Raw genomic sequence first — 18,389 nt, forward strand, 5'->3', positions numbered from 1 at the left:
GTAACTAGTTAACCCGTTGTAATTACAGTTTAAGTCTCATAATAGCCTGTCATGGGAGCCTACTCATTGTTATAATTTCTTTTTCTATAATAGAAAAATGTAGTCCAGCTTCCAATCTATAAACCTTTGCACAGTTGCACTTGTAGGTTGCTTGCTGCATCGCCCTGTCTCTTTTTACTTAGATAAAAGCTATGACTCCACCTAGTTTAACTCTCCATATCTATACTTTCTCTCCTCCATCTTTGCTCTCCTTGTTTCATAATTCAGCCTTAGAATAAGAATTGGGTTGCAGAATAAAGCTTCACAAAATAACTGAAATAGGATACAATCCGTGCCTGTTGTTTCCTTAATTTGTGGGTGGAACAGAGTGTAGAGTTTGGATTGATTTCTATCTGAATTTTCTGAAAATGGCTGCTTTTTTTTTTTTTTTTTTTTTTTTGAGACGGAGTCTCACACTCTCGCCCAGGCTGGAATGCAGTGGTGTGATCTCAGCTCACTGCAAGCTCCGCCTCCTGGGTTCACGCCATTCTCCTGCCTCAGCTTCCCGAGTAGCTGGGACTACAGGCGCCCGCCACCACACCCGGCTAAGTTTTTGTATTTTTAGTAGACACGGGGTTTCACCGTGTTAGGCAGGATGGTCTTGATCTCCTGACCTCGTGATCCACCCACCTTGGCCTCCCAAAGTGCTGGGATTACAGGCATGAGCCACTGTGCCCGGCCAAATGGCTGCTCTTTAGACCTGTAGCAGATTGCCATTTTACTTGGCGTTCAGAAGTACATTAAGAAGAAATGTGACTTCTGGCAATGCAGGTGTGAGGAAGAGGTGCTCTACTTATTTTAGAGATGAGGAAGCTGAAAGACAGAGTTTGCAGTCTCCACAGAGCCCCCGAGGGAGAGCTGAGGTTGAGTCCTAGAGCTCGGCGCTTTCTGCAGTCCCTCATTCCTTGTGCTCTGGGAGAAAGTCCTGATGGCCCTTAAGCCATGAGCACAAGTGTGAGTGCGAGTCTCTCCAGGAGCTGCTTCCTTACACTTAGTTGTGAATTTCTGAGCTGTAGAAGCCTGAGATTTTGACACATCCAAGTTATATTCATTTCTTTTCACTCCAAATTTTTTTTCCCTTTCTTAAACGAACAGACAGTGATAGTTTTCTTCACAGCCATCTATTTCACCATGATCCATCCTGGGTTTTTTGTTGTTGTTGTTCTGCCTTGAATTTTATATCATTTTCTGTTTAAGTTAAGCTTGTCACTTGTTTAAATAAAGTTGAGTCATGCCTAATTTTCTATTTTTATCAAACTGGAATTTCTTAGCCAAGTCATCAAGGCCCTATACTAAATCTTGAGTCATAACTTCATTCCTACTATGTTCCAATCAGATTTTCCACTTGAACCGACACTGTCTGTCCTGCCAACCCTCAGCTTGCTGCTTTCTCAAGGATCTGCAGGCAGCTCTCCAGTACTGTCCAAAAGTTAATGCCGCTGCTGCTACTCTCATTTCTTACCTGTGCTGTTTTTCAGCATGCTGTAATATTCATCTAGATAATCTTCCCTGCTTGCTTCTAGCATTAAACCTGGTTTATAAAGTATGACTTGAATTATACTTGAAGTCTGTGCTGATGAACCCCAGACACGTGGTCATCCCTAATCTAGTGGGCATCCCTAACCTAGTGCTCATGATCTCCGTACTTGGCTTCCAGTGAAGGGGTGGTGGAGAGCAGCAGTTAAGATTCTTGAGCTAGATGTCCTAGGTTCAGATCCCACCTTTGCTACTCACTGCCTTTGCGACTTCAGGCACTTTAATCCACTGTGCCTCAGCTTTAACTGCAAACGGGTTAAAAAATTGTCCCTGACCAGAGTGGTGGCTCACACCTGTAATCCCAACACTTTGGGAGGCCTAGGTGGGAAGATCACTTGAGCCCAGGAGTTTGAGACGGAGACCAGCCTGGGCAAGGCAGGGAGACCCCTTCCCTCAACCAACCCACACCTACTGAAAAAGTAGGCAGGTGTGGTGCACGCTTGTGGCTGCAGCTACTCGAAAAGCTGAGGTAAGAAGATCGCTTGAGCCTGGGAAGTCTAGGTTGCAGTGAGCCGAGATTGCACCACTGCTCTCCAGCCTGGGTGACAGAGAAAAACCCTGTCTCAACAACAGAGTCCCTGCTACCTAGGGTTGTTGTGTAAATTAAGAGTTAATAAACGTAAAGCTTGTATATGTTAAGCGCTATTTAAGTGTTAACTTTGTTACATTTTAATTTGCTGATGGAAGTCTTTATCCTGGTGACATTGTTACCTATATGATGCTATATCTGATTAGTTCCTTTGTTTTCTGTTCTCCCTGGGAATACTGGGTAAAGATTGATCTTTGGATTTCTTCCTTCCACTCCTGTCTCCTTTCCAGATAGACCTGGAACGCAACTACCACTTGGTTTTCCCTAAGAGTAGGGTGTCCTCCTTCACACTAGCATCAGTGTCTCACTTTAGAATTCCATGCCATTCCTGCTTAACAGCATGCTCCTGGAGTCTCCAGCCAACTCAACCTCCTGGAGATGCGGAGGCAGAGGTGTGTGCAGCCACTTGGCCTCCTGGTGGCCATGCTTGGGATTGGCATATTCCCCAGTGTCCTCGAGAAAGCACCCCCCTGTCCATCCACAAGCCCCGCCACGCCCTACCCTCTTGGCCATCTCCTTTATGAACCATGGCATTTGTTCCAGTTTCCCCATTTCTTTGCAGCACAGATGGCCCTCTTCTTTTAATGGGTAGATTAAGTAGGAAATGGAAGCAACAGCTGCTGGAGCACTGAGTTTATCTTGGTCCTCCGTAATTTCTTGGAAGATCTGCGAGTGGGGCCCAAGCTGTCTGCTATCGCATGGAAATCATGCTTGTACCATACCCATCATAGTTAAACCCTGCCGAGGGCATAGGGCTTTTTAATAGCTTGAATCCCTGTTGCTTTGCCCTCCTCTGTCCCCTTCTCCTCATGCCCTTTCTTTGAGGTAGGTGCGTGTGTTCTTTAAGACCCTTCCCTCCAAACAATCTTGGTAGTGAGACCAGCTATTTGTTAAGTTCAGTGTTACCTCAAAGAAGGATGGTTAGACATAAGACATTTGTTAGCTTCTCTATTATGTCTTCCTCTCAGGATGTCTTTAGGTTGAACCATATCAAAGTGCTGGTATTTAGCCCTTTTTGACCCACAAAAATAGTGGTTTCATGAAGTTCAACCTAACATGTACTTGTTCGTTTTCATTTTACTGCACTCAAACCCACGGGTGCAGCCTCATCTTAGTTCACCAACTCTGCAATGAGACCCAGCTGGGAGCAGTAAGCAATTCTTCTTGCCAGCAGACAAAGCAGGTTAATTCCCTTGGGTTGAATGTTATGCCAGTCTCTTAAACATCAAAAACTGTTTGTTATGATCTAAACTGCCTCTGTGGAGTGGATGCTGTGTCCCTGATGCAGCAATGACATTGGAATCATTTAGTCCTTTTAAGGCAAGTTTGTTTTATTTTTCAGTCTTCACATATAATGCTGCCAACAAGGAAACCTGTGAACACAACCACAGACAATGCTCCCGGCATGCCTTCTGCACGGACTATGCCACTGGCTTCTGCTGCCACTGCCAATCCAAGTTTTATGGAAATGGGAAGCACTGTCTGCCCGAAGGTAATTACTGGGACTGGGAACTCCTGTGTGTCTATTCCTGCTGCTTGCCTGTTTCCAGCTACCACTGTGAGCTCTGCTTTATGGACCAAACATCTCCACTACTTAAATCAGAGTGCTATCAACTTGGAGGTGCTCAATAAATGTTTGGGGAATGAACTGGTTTGGGCTGATTCCCAATTTGAGGATTATCCAGAAATGCTTCCTTCTGCTGGCTCATTAGAGCCAAAGTTGTAGTGGAGAGAAGGAGGAGGGGAGAAAACAGACTGGAGGCAGGACTGTTTCATATATGGACAATCGGTTGGTTAGGAAATCATTAAAGCGACTTGCTAAAGAGTGAGTTTTGGAAGTTGTCCATGGAATAATTATACCTGTGTACACCCATCTCTAGCCAGGATGATGCTCAAGCTTAACTGGGTTGGCTGTCTTTTAGGGGCACCTCACCGAGTGAATGGGAAAGTGAGTGGCCACCTCCGCGTGGGCCATACACCTGTGCACTTCACTGACGTGGACCTGCATGCGTATGTCGTGGGCAATGACGGCAGAGCCTACACAGCCATCAGCCACATCCCACAGCCAGCAGCCCAGGCCCTCCTCCCGCTCACACCAATTGGAGGCCTGTTTGGCTGGCTCTTTGCTTTAGAAAAACCTGGCTCTGAGAATGGCTTCAGCCTCGCAGGTGAGTAGGGTCTCTGAGAAAGCCGGTAGTCAGTGTTGCTTTGGCAGTGGTGCTCCTTGGGGCAATGTCTTCAGGCCTTTACACAGTGAAAGAGGAATCACTTGTTTTACGTTCTAGAGCCACATGTGTGTAGTTTGTTGGCCAGAGGTTGTTGGGAATGATTTGACCTCACATCACTGATTGTTGAAAGGCAGTGATTTCGTCTAAATGTTCTCCCAGCTGTTCTGAGAAACAGGATGATTCCATTCAGAACATTTGTGTCCTCTTACTCCAATTCATTGAAGCATATTTGTCAGGCTTTTAAAATTATGCACAGATCTGTCAAATGCAAAAATGGTACTTGGGGCACCTGGGGATGATTTTACTTCATGGTGAAGGGGTGCCCTTCTCCCAGCTCTGCAACTTATAATAGTATAGGCTGGTGCGCCCCAGACCTGCACCTGCACACATCACCTGGAGGTCTTGTCAAAATGTGAATTATGGTTCAGCAGGCCTGGGGTGGGGGATTTTGCTTTTCTACCAAGCTCCTAGGAGGTACCAGTGCTGCTGGAAAGGCCACCCATTGACAACAAGGATTTAGAAGATACTTTTTGGATTCTCACCTTCCCACCTGAAAACTTGTTTCCTAGTGATTTTATCTTTATTGCATGAAAAATAGTTTTGTGAGAAGTTCTTCCCCCATCTTTAACTGCAGAGCTCAGTAGCTGTTTATAGGTTCTTGCGTTTAATCAAAATTTGAATAAACCCCTTGTGTCAAAAGTAGATAAAATAGGGCACACCTTGCTAAATTTCTATTTCAGAGAAACAATTTTCTAGTATAAGTATCCCCCACATATTGCATGAGACATACTTATCTGAAATTCAAACAAAAAACCCTGAATGTCTTGGGTGGTTTTTTTTGTTGTTGTTGTAGTTAGGCTTATATGTTTTTTGCTAAGTCTAGCAACCTTAGAGAAAAGTCAAGGACGTTCCCAAGAGTATTTCTCACAGACTACAAGCTTGTTCAAAGAGAAGCTGGGTGAGGTAAGGCAGGATGAAACCATATTCTTCAATGGAAAAGTTTGGGAACTTAAGGAATCAACAGCTGATAGTGTTTACTCTCAGTATCAGATAATCTCCTTAGGCACGATCTCCAACAGCAGTAGAAATTGGGAGGGGGCGGTATGTATTGGTAACTGTTTAAGCAAGACCTCTTTTCATCCCTATGCTGAATGTTTTTCATCTCCAGGTGCTGCCTTTACCCATGACATGGAAGTTACATTCTACCCGGGAGAGGAGAGGGTTCATATCACTCAAACTGCTGAGGGACTTGACCCAGAGAACTATCTGAGCATTAAGACCAACATTCAAGGCCAGGTGCCTTACATCCCAGCAAATTTCACAGCCCACATCTCTCCCTACAAGGAGCTGTACCACTACTCAGACTCCAGTATGTATAATCCAGTCTTCACATCCCTAAAATGGGGATTATGCCCATCTTACAAGATAGATACAAGGCTTAAATGACTTACATGCCATGTCCTAGAACACTGCATGGAACATAAAATGAGCTCTATGTTATTACTCTTATTGTTATAAGAAAATGTGTAAGTGAGCAGAATGCTGGCTGCTATACACAATATCTATATCCCTACCTAGTACTTTCAAATAATAAAATCAATAGCAACATTGTCCATGGGGTGGGTAGGGATAGTATGATTATATACAGTTTTTAACCATCCTACTTTCTGCAACATGGAAAAATACTGATTATTGGAATTTGTCTCAACTTGTTTCAGCTGATGAGTTCAGGGTGCTTTAAAAATCGGAGGCCAGGTGCAGTGGCTCATGCCTGTAATCCCAGCACTTTAGGAGGCTGAGGCAGGTGGATCACCTGAGGTCAGGAGTTTGAGACCAGCCTGGCCAACATGGCGAAAACCTGTCTCTACTAAAAATACAAAAGTTAGCTGGGTGTGGTGGCGGGCTCCTGTGATCCCAGCTACTTGGGAGGCTGGGACAGGAGAAATGCCTGAACCCAGGAAGTTGAGGTTGCAATAAGCTGAGCTTGCACCACTGTACTCCAGCCTGGGTGACAGAGTGAGACTCCACCTCAAAAACAAAACGAAAAACACAGAGATGCTGTAATTTATTATAAAACTAATGCTAGATTTGGAGTGAAAAGATAACTTATATCCTGGATTTGCCATTTAATATCTGTAGGGAAAGGCCCCTTAATATCTGAGAATGTATTTTCTCATCTTTAGCATGGAACTAAAAATGCTTTTTCTATGTTACATGATCAATAATGTGTGTGAAGCGTGATGTGTTCTGTGAAAATACCTGCATACAGGATGCGGCCTCCATCACAGTTGCTGTTGTGCAGCACAGCAATCCGGACTGAGTTGTGCCTTTCCTCTAACCCCTGCTGCTCCTATGCCGAGAGCTGGCAGCCTAGCAGGAGATGTAGGGAAGACAATGGGAAGCAGAGACCTGGGCTGTGAACAAAATGGTCAGTGTCCGGATCACTGACCTGGGCTTGACTCCTAGACTCAGATTGTGAGAGACAATCCTTTCCTTTCTCTGGAATCCTTCAGATTTACTGAAGTACGAGGTGTTGGAAGTCGTTACTTCTGTGCAATGTAGAGGATGGATTGGTTTAAAATTTAGGGTGTAGAGTCAAACCAGTGTGAGTTTCATTTTCAGTTTACCATGTAGCAGCGTTGCATCTTAGGCTACTTAACCTCTGTGAGCCTCTGATGGCACGATTCAGTGCCCACCTCACCAGGCTGTTGTGAGGAAGAAATGAGGCAGTATGTATAGAGCACCACTGGCATGGCTGGCACTCAGTAATACTTATTCTTTGCATATAATAACACTGACAACTGTAGTGCCTTCTCCCCCTCAGCACTGGGGCTTTGCATCCACTCAGGTTTTTGGGATTTCCTTGCAAATATTTTCATATAAACTCAGGAAGTTCCCAAGGGAACACACTTCAAGAATTAGATGAAAAATGGTGCAGAAAAATCCACCCCACATGAAAATCTCTTTATTTAATATTTAAAAAAAATTACCAATGCATTCATTGCAGCTGTGACCTCTACAAGTTCCAGAGACTACTCTCTGACTTTTGGTGCAATCAACCAAACATGGTCCTACCGCATCCACCAGAACATCACTTACCAGGTGTGCAGGCACGCCCCCAGACGCCCGGCCTTCCCTAACACCCAGCAGCTGAGCGTGGACCGGGTCTTTGCCTTGTATAATGATGAAGAAAGAGTGCTTAGATTTGCTGTGACCAATCAGATTGGCCCGGTTGAAGGTAAGATTTCCTTTTTTTGTTGTTGGGTAAAAATGACATCCTTTTAAGTAGAGTTAGAATGATTCACAGAGGTTACTAAGGGTTACCTAGTGCCAGGCTGTGTTAGGTGCTAGGTATAAGGATGAATAGAACAGATCCTTGCCCTTGAGTTGGAAACAGGCAGAAAAGAGTTTTAGGGCAGGGAACAGCGTCCCTGCCAAAGTCAGGAAATAGAGCATGGTATGTGAGGCTGGTTTAGAGCAATATCCAACTGTGTGTGCCAGTCAGGAATATACCTGTGAACAAGGTGGACTGGAATTAGGGAGAGCAATGCTGACAAGTATTTGTTACAAGTGTGATAAGTGCAGGGCACTGTGAGTCTAGTTTGAAGATTGAGGAGAGATATCCCCACGTAAGTGACATTTTAGCTAAAACAGATGAGAATTTCATCCAAAACCAAGATGGGGCAAAGAGCTAGTACCTGGAAAAACAAAACATCATAGAGCTTGATGTATAACCTCACCCTCCACGATCCCCAGAACATTATAGTTAATGGTGAGAGACTGGATGCTTTTCCCTGAAGCTTAGGAACAAGACGAGGATGTCTGCTCTTGCCACTTTTATTCAATTCAGTACTAGAAGTTCTAGCCAGGGCGATTAGGCAAGAACACGAAATAAAAGCCATCTAAATTGTAAAGGACAAAGTTAAATTAGTTTCAGATGACATTTTATGTAGAAAATCTCAGGAATTCACTAAAAAACTATTAGAACTAAAGAACAAGTTCAGCAATGTTACAGGATATGCAAGATCAGTACACCAAATTAATTGTATTTATAGTAGCAATGAGCAAACTGAAGATTAAGAAATTGTTTCAAAAAGAGAGAAATTTTTAAGAAGTGCAGTACTTGTACATTGCATCCCACAAAACATTTTTTGGAAAAAAAGTTAAGACCCAGTTAAATGGGAAGACCGTTCCATATTCATGGATTGGAAGACTTAATATGGTTAAGATGTGAATACTTCCCGAATTGATTTATTGATTCAACATAAACCCTATGAGAATCTCAGCTGGCTCTTTGCAGAAATTGGCAAGCTGATTCTAGAATTTATATGGACATTCAAAGAACCCAGAATAGCCAAAACAATCTCGGAAAAGAAGCATAAAGTCAGACTCATATTTCTCAAACTCGAAATGTAGAGTAATCAAGACAATGTGGTCCTGGTATAAGAATACACATACAGATCAAGGGAATAGAAGTGGGAACCCAGAAATAGACACTCACATTAAAAGTTGATTGCTTTTTCAACAGTGCCAAAACAATTCAATGGAGAAAGAATAGTCTTTTAAACTGTTAACTATGGTGCTGGGACCACTGAGTGACCACATACAAAAGAATGAAGTTGAACCCTTTACCTCACAGCATATCCAAAAATCAACTCAAAATGGGCCAACAGACCTAAGTGTAAGAGCTAAAACTTTTAGAAAAAAACATGGGGGTAAATTTTTGTGACTTTGAATTTGGTAATGGTTTCTTAGGTACGACACTAATAGCACAAGCAACAGTAAAATAAACTGGGTGTCATCAAAATTTTAAAAGTTTACGCTTCAGGCCGGGCTTAGTGGCTCATGCCTGTAATCCCAGCACTTTGGGAGGCCGACGTGGGAGGATCACGAGGTCAGGAGATGGGGACCATCCCGGCTAACACAGTGAAACCTTGTCTTGACTAAAAATACAAAAATTAGCTGGGCATGGTGGCGGGTGCCTGTAGTCCCAGCTACTCTGGAGGCTGAGGCAGGAGAATGGCTTGAACCTGGGAGGCGGAGCTTGCAGTGAGTGGAGATCACACTACTGCGCTCCAGCCTGGGTGACAGAGCGAGACTCCATCTCAAAAAAAAAAAAAAAAAAAAAAAAAAAAAAAAAAAAAAAATTGTGCTTCAAAGGACATTATTAACAAAGTGAAAACACAACCCATAGAATGGGAAGACAGTATTTTAAATCATGTTTTGAATAAGACTTGTTCTAGAGTATATGAAGCACTCTCTTACAACTTGGAGACAAGCTAACTGAAAGATGGGCAAAGGATCTGCAATGACCTTTCTCCAGAAAGATACACAGATACCCAATGGGCATGTGTGAAGATGCTCAGCATCATTAGTCATCAGGGAAATGCAAATCAAAACCACAATGAGATACTACTTTACCTCATGTGGTTGAGTATAATCAAAAAACGGGTAATAAGCGTTGGCTAGAACGTGGAAAACTCGGAACCCTCATCCGTTGCTGGTGTGATTATAAAATGACGCGGCTACTGTTACAAACAGAAAATAGCAGTTTCTCAAAGTGAAACACGATGTTGCCATTTAATGAAGCGATTCTACTCCTCCCTGTATACCCAAAAGAAATGATAACGAAGGTCCCTACAAAAACTGATTTGTGTATATTCATAGTGACATTATTCCTAATAGCCAAAAGGTAAACATGTCCATCAGTTGATGAATGGACACCAAAAAATATATTCATATACTGGAATATTATTCAACCATAAAAAGGAATGAAGTACAGATACGTGCAACAACTCTGGAAACCTTAAGTGAAGGTAGCCAGTGACAAAGGACAGCACACTAAATGGTTACATTTATGTAAAATATCCAAAATAGGCAAATCTACATACATAGAAAGCATTTTTGTGGTTGCCCGGGGCTAAGAGATAATGAGGGAATAGGGAGTTAATAGCTAAAGGGTACAGGGTTAATTTTGGGGGTGATGGTTGTATAACACTGAATATACTAAATTGTTTAATTATGTACTTTAAATGGATGAATTGTATGGTATATGAATTACATCTCAATTGAAGGCCAGGCATGGTGGTTTATGCCTGTAATCCCAGCACTTTGGGAGACTGAGGTGGGTGGATCCCCTGAGGTCAGGCGTTCAAGACCAGCCTGGCCAACATGGTGAAACGCTGTCTCTACAAAAGAAAATAAAAAAAATATAAATATATACACAAAAATTTAGCCAGGTGTGGTGGCATGTGCCTGTAGTCCCAGCTACTCAGGAGGCTGAAACAGGAGAATTGCTTGAACCCAGGAGGCGGAGGTTGCAGTGAGCCGGGATTGCGCCACTGCACTCCAGCCTGTGCGAGAGAGTGAGACTCCACTTCAAAAAATAAAAATAGAAGCAAACAGTATTAGAAATAAAACTCTAAAACCATTCTCATCGGGCACAGTGGCTTGCACCTGTAATCTCAGCTACTCTGGAGGCTGAGGTGGGAGGATCACCTGAGCCCAGGAGTTTGAGACCAGTGTTGGCCACATAACAAGACCTGTCTCAAAATAAGCAGTGGTTCTCAAATTTCAATGACCATTAGCCTCACCTGTGAAGACGGATTTTAAAATGTTCTAGGCATATCATTCCACAGAAAGACATGCAGGAAACTTAAAAGCATGTTGCTCTGTGAAAGCAGCTAGTCTGAAAAGGCTACATACAGAATCATTCTAACTGTGACATTTTGGAAAAGGTTACACTATAGAGACAGTAAAAAGGTCAGTGCTTGCCAGTGGTTCAGGAGGAAGGAGGAGAAGGATGCATAGGTGGAACACGGGATTTTTAGGGCAGTGAAACTATTCTGTATGATACTGTTATGTTGGATATAGGCCATTATGCGTTTGTCAGTCTATAGAACTGTCTAACACCAAGAGAGCCCTACTGTAGACTATGGGCATTAATTAGTTAATAATGTATCAATATTGATCGGGGATAACAAATGCACCACACTAATGCCCAATGTTAATCAGAGGGGAAACTGCACATTGTGGGTGGGGGGGATATGGGAGCTCTGTACTTTCTGCTCCATTTTTCTCTAAATGTAAAACCATCCTAAAAAGCAAGGTCTTAATTATTTAAAAATGTTTCCAGCAAGCCAGAGGATGAGCTTGTGAAGTCAGGGAACTCTACAGATGGGGAGTGGCTTTGTCAGATCAAGGGGACATTTAGTTCTGAAAACCAGGTCATGTTTTCCCCTGGAATGTGAGAGCCACACAAGGAGGAAAAAACCATCTTCATTCACAGCCACTGTATTGAAACTGTTGAGCCCAGAGTTAGCTCCTCAGCGAGGTGAATCTGTAAGTGATGCACAGTTCTGTGCTTTGTTACTGGAGCTGAGGGCTCCTTAAGCCTCAGCAGGCTCAGTAAAGAAGCGTTGCTTCAGCAATATGACAAGATTAAGGTATCAGGATGGGACTCTTTTCTAGGATGCAGAAGTGACTTGTAATGAGAATCCCGAGGTGGTTTGGTTGATTGGTTTTAAGAAACTTGGTTGGGAATGTAGGCACTGGGTGCCCAGAGATGGGATTGTAAGGTAGCAAATGAACACGTGAAAATGTGAGTTGATTTTAGAGGATCATGTAAATTAGAAAGGGAAAGATTGCTGTACTAGATTTCTCAATGAGTGATTTAAACAAAACTACTGGGGAGAATGGTCTTTACCTTTAAATGTCCAGGTCAGCCCTGTGTTGGGTGTAGGCATCTGATCTGCAAAAGCAACCGTTCGTGAAATAATCTCCCAGGCTATGGAGTCCCATTCAGATTCTGGAACCATTTAGGAAAAAGATGTATCTCTGGGTGTATTTTTCCTAGAAGACATACCAAATGAGAGTAAGAAAGGATCAGAGAAAGCAAACTGGCAGGTACCAAGTTGCTTGTTTTCTTTAGAATTTTATGATTTTCCTTATCACCCCAGTCAAATAATATCAAAGGATGGTTTACTTGGTGCCAAGTACTGTTCTAAGCACCTTACATGAATTAACTCATTTAATCCCCACAGCGGCCTCTACCCGATAGTGGGGTGGGGGAGGGGTTATCCCATTTTACAGATAATGAGACTGAGGTATAGAAATGAAGTAATTTGCCTGGTCATAGTAAGTGGTGAGCTGGGACTCAAGGGTACTGGCTCCAGTATGCACACCCTTACCCCTCATGGCTCTGATATTCCACACTGGCCTCATGACTGCCTCATAATTTAGACCAAACTTTAAAAGAGGCAATGTGTGTCTTTTAAACCCTTTGTGTTTGAACCCTACTTCATCCACCCACAGCAGTACCGTTCATTCTACCTGAATAGGAGGAAAAAAGAAAAACAACAAAAAAGAAACACCAACAGACAAGTTTTTTTCTTTCCCCTCTTGGTGCATAGCAGTATCTTCCTAAGAACTGCTCACTTTTTCCAGAAGGAACTATCATCTGGTTGGAATTCATGGGAAACAGCACAGCTGTCCACACCTGATGTGGGTGTGGCACGATTTCCCAGGGCAAGGATGCAGAACTGGGGTGTCTTTCCCAGTGAGTAATCAAAGCCTCTGTCCCTGGTTGACTTCCCAACCAGCAGCGCCACCCCCCCAAACCAATTGTTTGAGCTTTAAGTTTTAAGTGTGAGTTAGCTGTTTTTGTTTTTTTCTTTTCGTCGTTTTGTGCGGTCATAAAACAGGGTCCAAAAATCCTTCCTGTCCTTCCACTTCAATGGTCGTTTTGGCAAGTTGAGGAGGCTCTGGGCAGAGGGCCGTGCAGTGAAGCTGAACGGACTGTTCCTTTAAGGAAAACCGCTCTTCCCCTTGATTAAATGAGTAAATTAGTTCCAGATCCTCTGCTGGAGAGTCGAGCAGTTTCAGAGGGTGAAATAGAAAATGTCTTAAGAAGGATACTGCTGTTCTTTACTTACTATAATAGGAGAAAAGCTTACAAGTCATAGAGAAGGAGTCGTGAAATGGTTTTAGAAATGTATTTTAAAAATGTTTTGGGAAGCCAAGTTCAGCGAATGGGGCCCCATGCTCAGAAGAGCACCATGCTTGGTTTAATGCTTTACTTTGAACCATGGGCTCCACGTTTTCATTCTGCACTGGGGATTACAAATTAGGGAACTAATCCTGTCAGTGACATACGTTTTAAATCAGTATTGAGTAATTAAGGACACTTTCTTCTCAATTTTAGATAGGATAATATAGCCCATCCAAGTTTGCAAGTCAATTTTTTTTTTTTTTTTTTTTTTTTTTGAGACGGAGTCTTGCTCTGTTGCCCCGGCTGGAGTGCAGTGGCCGGATCTCAGCTCACTGCAAGCTCCGCCTCCCGGGTCCACGCCATTCTCCTGCCTCAGCCTCCGGAGTAGCTGGGACTACAGGCGCCCGCCACCTCGCCCGGCTAGTTTTTTGTATTTTTAGTAGAGATGGGGTTTCACCGTGTTAGCCAGGATGGTCTCGATCTCCTGACCTCGTGATCCGCCCGTCTCGGCCTCCCAAAGTGCTGGGATTACAGGCTTGAGCCCCCACGCCCGGCCTGCAAGTCAACTTTTGAGCTGAGTTTTTGTTTTTGTTTTTTTCTTGTAATGCCTAACAGGGTGGTAAGCTCTTGATGTCCATGTGAACTCACTAATCTTTGCTGGAATGTGCCTTGGTGAAATTTTGATGTTGGAAAGTACTGAATAAGAAGGCTAAGCATTAGTATCTATAAATTAAAACATGTTGATTACTTCCTGCTTTGGTGGGTATGCCAGGCATTTTGTACAGAATCTGCCTAAAATGGAAAAACAATGATGGGGGAGAATCACGTTCTTGTCTTACATTGGGTCCTCATGGATGAGGACATGACCTTGTCCTCAGTTATAACCTGTTGAGGACTGACTCAGGAACCTGGTCTATGCTCAAGTTAACTTGGCAACCATAACCCCAGCATAGTGCCTCCTTCCTGTCAGCCAAGAGACCCAGAGGAACAGACTTCCAAGGATGTCTACGTGCTTCAGGGAGCTCGGCTTATGCTTACATAGTTCATCAGGTCTAAAAAGTGCTAGAATTTTTTGTTGGTCCTTTGTTTTGGCAAAGATTCTGTTACTCCAGCCAACAACATTGTGGTGAACTGAGGATAAACCCATAGCCCTCCTCATTTTCAGCCAATAATACAGGAATCAATAATATGGGAATATTCCATTCCAAGAATGCACTGTGGTGTTTCTTATAAAGTGGGATGGAAAGAGTTTGCCAGAAAACAAGGCTGTCTCAGCCAAGGCATCCCAGCTCACAGCAGGCTATGAGAGGGCACTTGGAAGAGCCATAGCATGGGCAGTAGGGCAGGCACTGGGAAGAATGCCAGACACTCTGAAGGACTGGGAGTGAGTCCAGTCTAAGAGGTTGGCTGCAGCACTTGGGATCTCAGCACTTGGGATCTAGACTAGGAGTCACTTTGGGCAAGTCTCCCCCAATAGCAGTAGGGTTGTGGTTGCCGAGTTGAGAGTATAGACCAGGTTCCTGAGTCAGCATCTGTTACAATGGAGAACAACAGGGTCATGTCCTCACTGAAGGCTCAGTATAAGACAAGAACCTGATTCTCTCCTGTTGTTTCTCCATTTTAATAGAAGATTCTGTACAAAGTAGGGTGGGAGACATGGGTCAGACAGAGTGAAATGATAGAGAATCCAGGAGGAGGTGGTAAAATGGGTGGTACTGCCAGAGTCTGCCTACAGATGCCATGATACTGGTGTCTGGGGGTAGTGAGAACTGGCAAGCAGCACAGGACTCAGAGGATGCTAAGCTGGCTATCAAGACAGGGCCTCAGGCACAGAAGTATGAGGCAGAACCCTGAGTTATTACAACTTAGATGGAGCCCCCTTTGTAGCAGAGATGGCTCAATGTAGAACCTGACAGGCTTAGCTGGGGCTCTGGAAACTTTTTGAGTCTAAGATTAGAGTTAATTCTAGGGACTGAGATTGAGCTAGAACCTCAAATAATGAACAGTGGCCCCACTGAGAAGGCAGAAGGAATGCAGTCAGTAGAGACTGGGTAGACCTGCCAACGGGGAATTGCCTTTCAAATATATTCTGTTGGGTTTTCTTAATTTTCTTTAGCAGGATTGGCAGATGTGCATATTCTTATTTCCATTTTACATGGCAGAATTGGAAGTACACAGAAGTGCTCGAGTTGATAGATTCGTTCTACCTGAGCATCTGACACTCCCTCCAATACCTCTATGCCATTGGTAGACTAGATAACTTCATGAAGTTCCTTCAGCAAGGGTTGCAGCAAAGCGATGGAAAGCATGGGCTATGGAGCCAGATTGCTAGACTTTCATTCCAGCTCCATCCACCTCTTCTGACGGTGTTACGCTGGGCAGGTTATTAGGCCTCTCTGTGATGCAGCAGAAGTGGAGATAATATTTTCCTCACCATGTAGTTAGGAGGATGTAATCGGGCATTCTTCTATCTGTTTAGAACAGTGCCTCACACATAAATGCTCAATGAGCATTGACTATTATGTAGAAATAAATATATCTTTTTAGGACGTGGTCTTGTTCTGTCACCTAGGCTGGAGTGCAGTGGCACAATCATGGCTCACTGCAAGCTTAAGCTCCTGGGCTCAAGTCATCCTCCTGCCTCACCCTCTGGAGTAGCTGGGACTACAAGCATGGGCCACCATGCTCGGCTAATTTTCTTGCTTTCTTTTTTTAGTAGAGATAAGGTCTTGGCATATTGCCCAGGCTGGTCTTGAACTCCCGGCCTCAAACGATCCTCCTACCTCAGTCTCCCAAATTTCTGGGATTACAGGCATGAGCCACCATGCTCAGCCAAAATAGACTTCTCTAGGGAAGGTTTCAGTTGTTAAGTAATCACTACCTAGTGAGTAGATGGATCCTTGGTAAGGCTACTCCTGAAGAGTAGATACTGGGTAAGTCATTCCCATTTAGTCTTAGGAATCTTTAAACAGCAAGGTTTTTTTAATTAATTGGATTTACCCATAAAACTTGGGAATTTTAGTAAGAGATTGAGAGATTTAGAACCAGGAAGTTGGAGTCTGAGTCCTTGCTGTGCCACTTCCTGACTTTGTGAGCTTGGGCAATTTTTCCCATGTCTCAATTTCCTTATCTGTGAAAATGACCCATAACGGGGATAACAGCTCACCACACAGAATTATCCTGAGAATCACAGGAAATAATAGAGCAAAAGCACTTTTAAACAGATGTGTTGGGTGGTTTTAATTCCCTGGATGCAAACCTACTGAAAGCAAGTAAAGGTACTAGTTGTCTGTAGGGTAGGCAATAGGAAGCCATGCTGGAGTTTAAAACTGAAGTGCAGAAAATCCCTAGCTTCGGATATGGATAGTTGAGTGAGGTCTCCAGGTGTGTCACAAAACACAGACATGCAGTCAGTTCCGAGGACTCTTCTATCTCTATCTGTGACATTCTCTTACCAATCGCCAGATTGTACTTTTATGTCCCCTCTACTCAAGCAGAGGATTCAGACCCCACTCCGGTGAATCCTTGCTATGATGGGAGCCACATGTGTGACACAACAGCACGGTGCCATCCGGGGACAGGTGTAGATTACACCTGTGAGTGCGCCTCTGGGTACCAGGGAGATGGACGGAACTGTGTGGGTAAGAGCTATGTTCTCGTGTCTCCTTCTTGTAGCCCTTGTTCTTCCTCTGCCCTCCGAGCATTATATCTGTAGAAGACAAGTATCTGTCACCTTTACAACCTCCATTGTCAATGATTTTAGCAGCTAATCTGAATATAGTTATTTAAAAATTAAAGCTAGCTGTTTAGGTTTGAAAAGATGGTTTGGAGTGGAGTGGATTTTGCACTGGGGCTGTGAAAAGAAAACATCTGTTGCAATTCCTGGATGTTTTGAGTTAAGTTTTGTAATTTTGAGCCTGTAATAAGTAGTTCTTAGACTTACTAAAAATCTCATTTTCTGGTTTTCTTTAAATTTTAGAGAGACATTGTGTTTCTTATATCCCCAAAAGGCAACGGTAGAAATTTTTTGATATTAAAAAGAAATTGTTGGTTTTCTTCCAAGTATCCATTATTTTTAAAACAGTTAAAGAAGTCTTAGAATATTCACTTAAAAATTTATCTTCCTGTGGTGTTTACTTGAATGGCGTGAAATTTTTACTATTTTTGGTTATCTGCAACATGCATTTTTATCTGATTTTTAAGAATTCTACATCTGCCAACCATTTGTCCCATTGAAGCATCATACTGGTGAGAAAACATTGAGTTTTTAGACCCTCCACTTCTGGGACCCTTGAATTAAGCAGAATTTTTCTGTTCTCATTTCTTCTTAGATGAAAATGAATGTGCAACTGGCTTTCATCGCTGTGGCCCCAACTCCGTGTGTATCAACTTGCCTGGAACCTACAGGTGTGAGTGCCGGAGTGGTTATGAGTTTGCAGATGACCGGCATACTTGCATCTGTGAGTTCCAAAATCATTTTCTTGTGTGGCCAACATGGTGCTCTTTAATCTTGCTCTTGATCAATGTTTTGACTTCTGCTATTCAGAGGCTCTGCTATATGGTTTTCTTAAGAAGACAGTTTACATTAAAATAACCCAAAGCTGGGCTGGATGTAGTGGCTCACGCCTGTAATACCAGCACTTTGGAAGGCTGAGGCAGGTGGATCGCTTGAGTTCAGAAGTTCAAGACCACCATGGGCAACATGGCAAAACCCCATCTTTACAAACAATACAGAACATTAGCCAGGTGTGGTGGCACAAGCCTGTAGTCCCAGCTACTCAGGAGGCTAAGACAGGAGAATTGTTTGAATGCAGGAGGCAGAGGTTGCAGTGAACTGAGAGCATGCCAGTACGCTCCACCCTAGGTAACAGAGTGAGACTGTCTCAAACGAACAAACAAAACAAAATCTCTCAAAGCTATTGCTCAGTTTCAGCCCTGTTTATTTTCACTCTTTTTCCCTAAATTGATATTTTTGGTGTTGAGTTATTGAAGGATGCCCACCTCAGTT

General features: G+C 43.3%; 1 protein-coding gene across 1 annotated transcript in view; it reads left to right on the forward strand.

Annotated features, from left to right (window-relative positions):
- The window catches only part of NID2 (nidogen 2), a 64,151-nt gene that overhangs the window by 21,799 nt on the left and 23,963 nt on the right, over positions 1-18,389 (forward strand). Inside the window, exons 5-10 of the mRNA XM_023222616.2 lie at positions 3,507-3,656; positions 4,087-4,332; positions 5,561-5,761; positions 7,400-7,630; positions 16,879-17,022; positions 17,713-17,841. Of these exons, the coding sequence (XP_023078384.2) occupies positions 3,507-3,656; positions 4,087-4,332; positions 5,561-5,761; positions 7,400-7,630; positions 16,879-17,022; positions 17,713-17,841 (1,101 nt within the window). The remainder of the gene's footprint in view (positions 1-3,506; positions 3,657-4,086; positions 4,333-5,560; positions 5,762-7,399; positions 7,631-16,878; positions 17,023-17,712; positions 17,842-18,389) is intronic.

The sequence above is a fragment of the Piliocolobus tephrosceles genome, chromosome 6 (assembly GCF_002776525.5).
Source record: "Piliocolobus tephrosceles isolate RC106 chromosome 6, ASM277652v3, whole genome shotgun sequence".
NCBI classification, from domain to species: Eukaryota; Metazoa; Chordata; class Mammalia; order Primates; family Cercopithecidae; genus Piliocolobus; species Piliocolobus tephrosceles.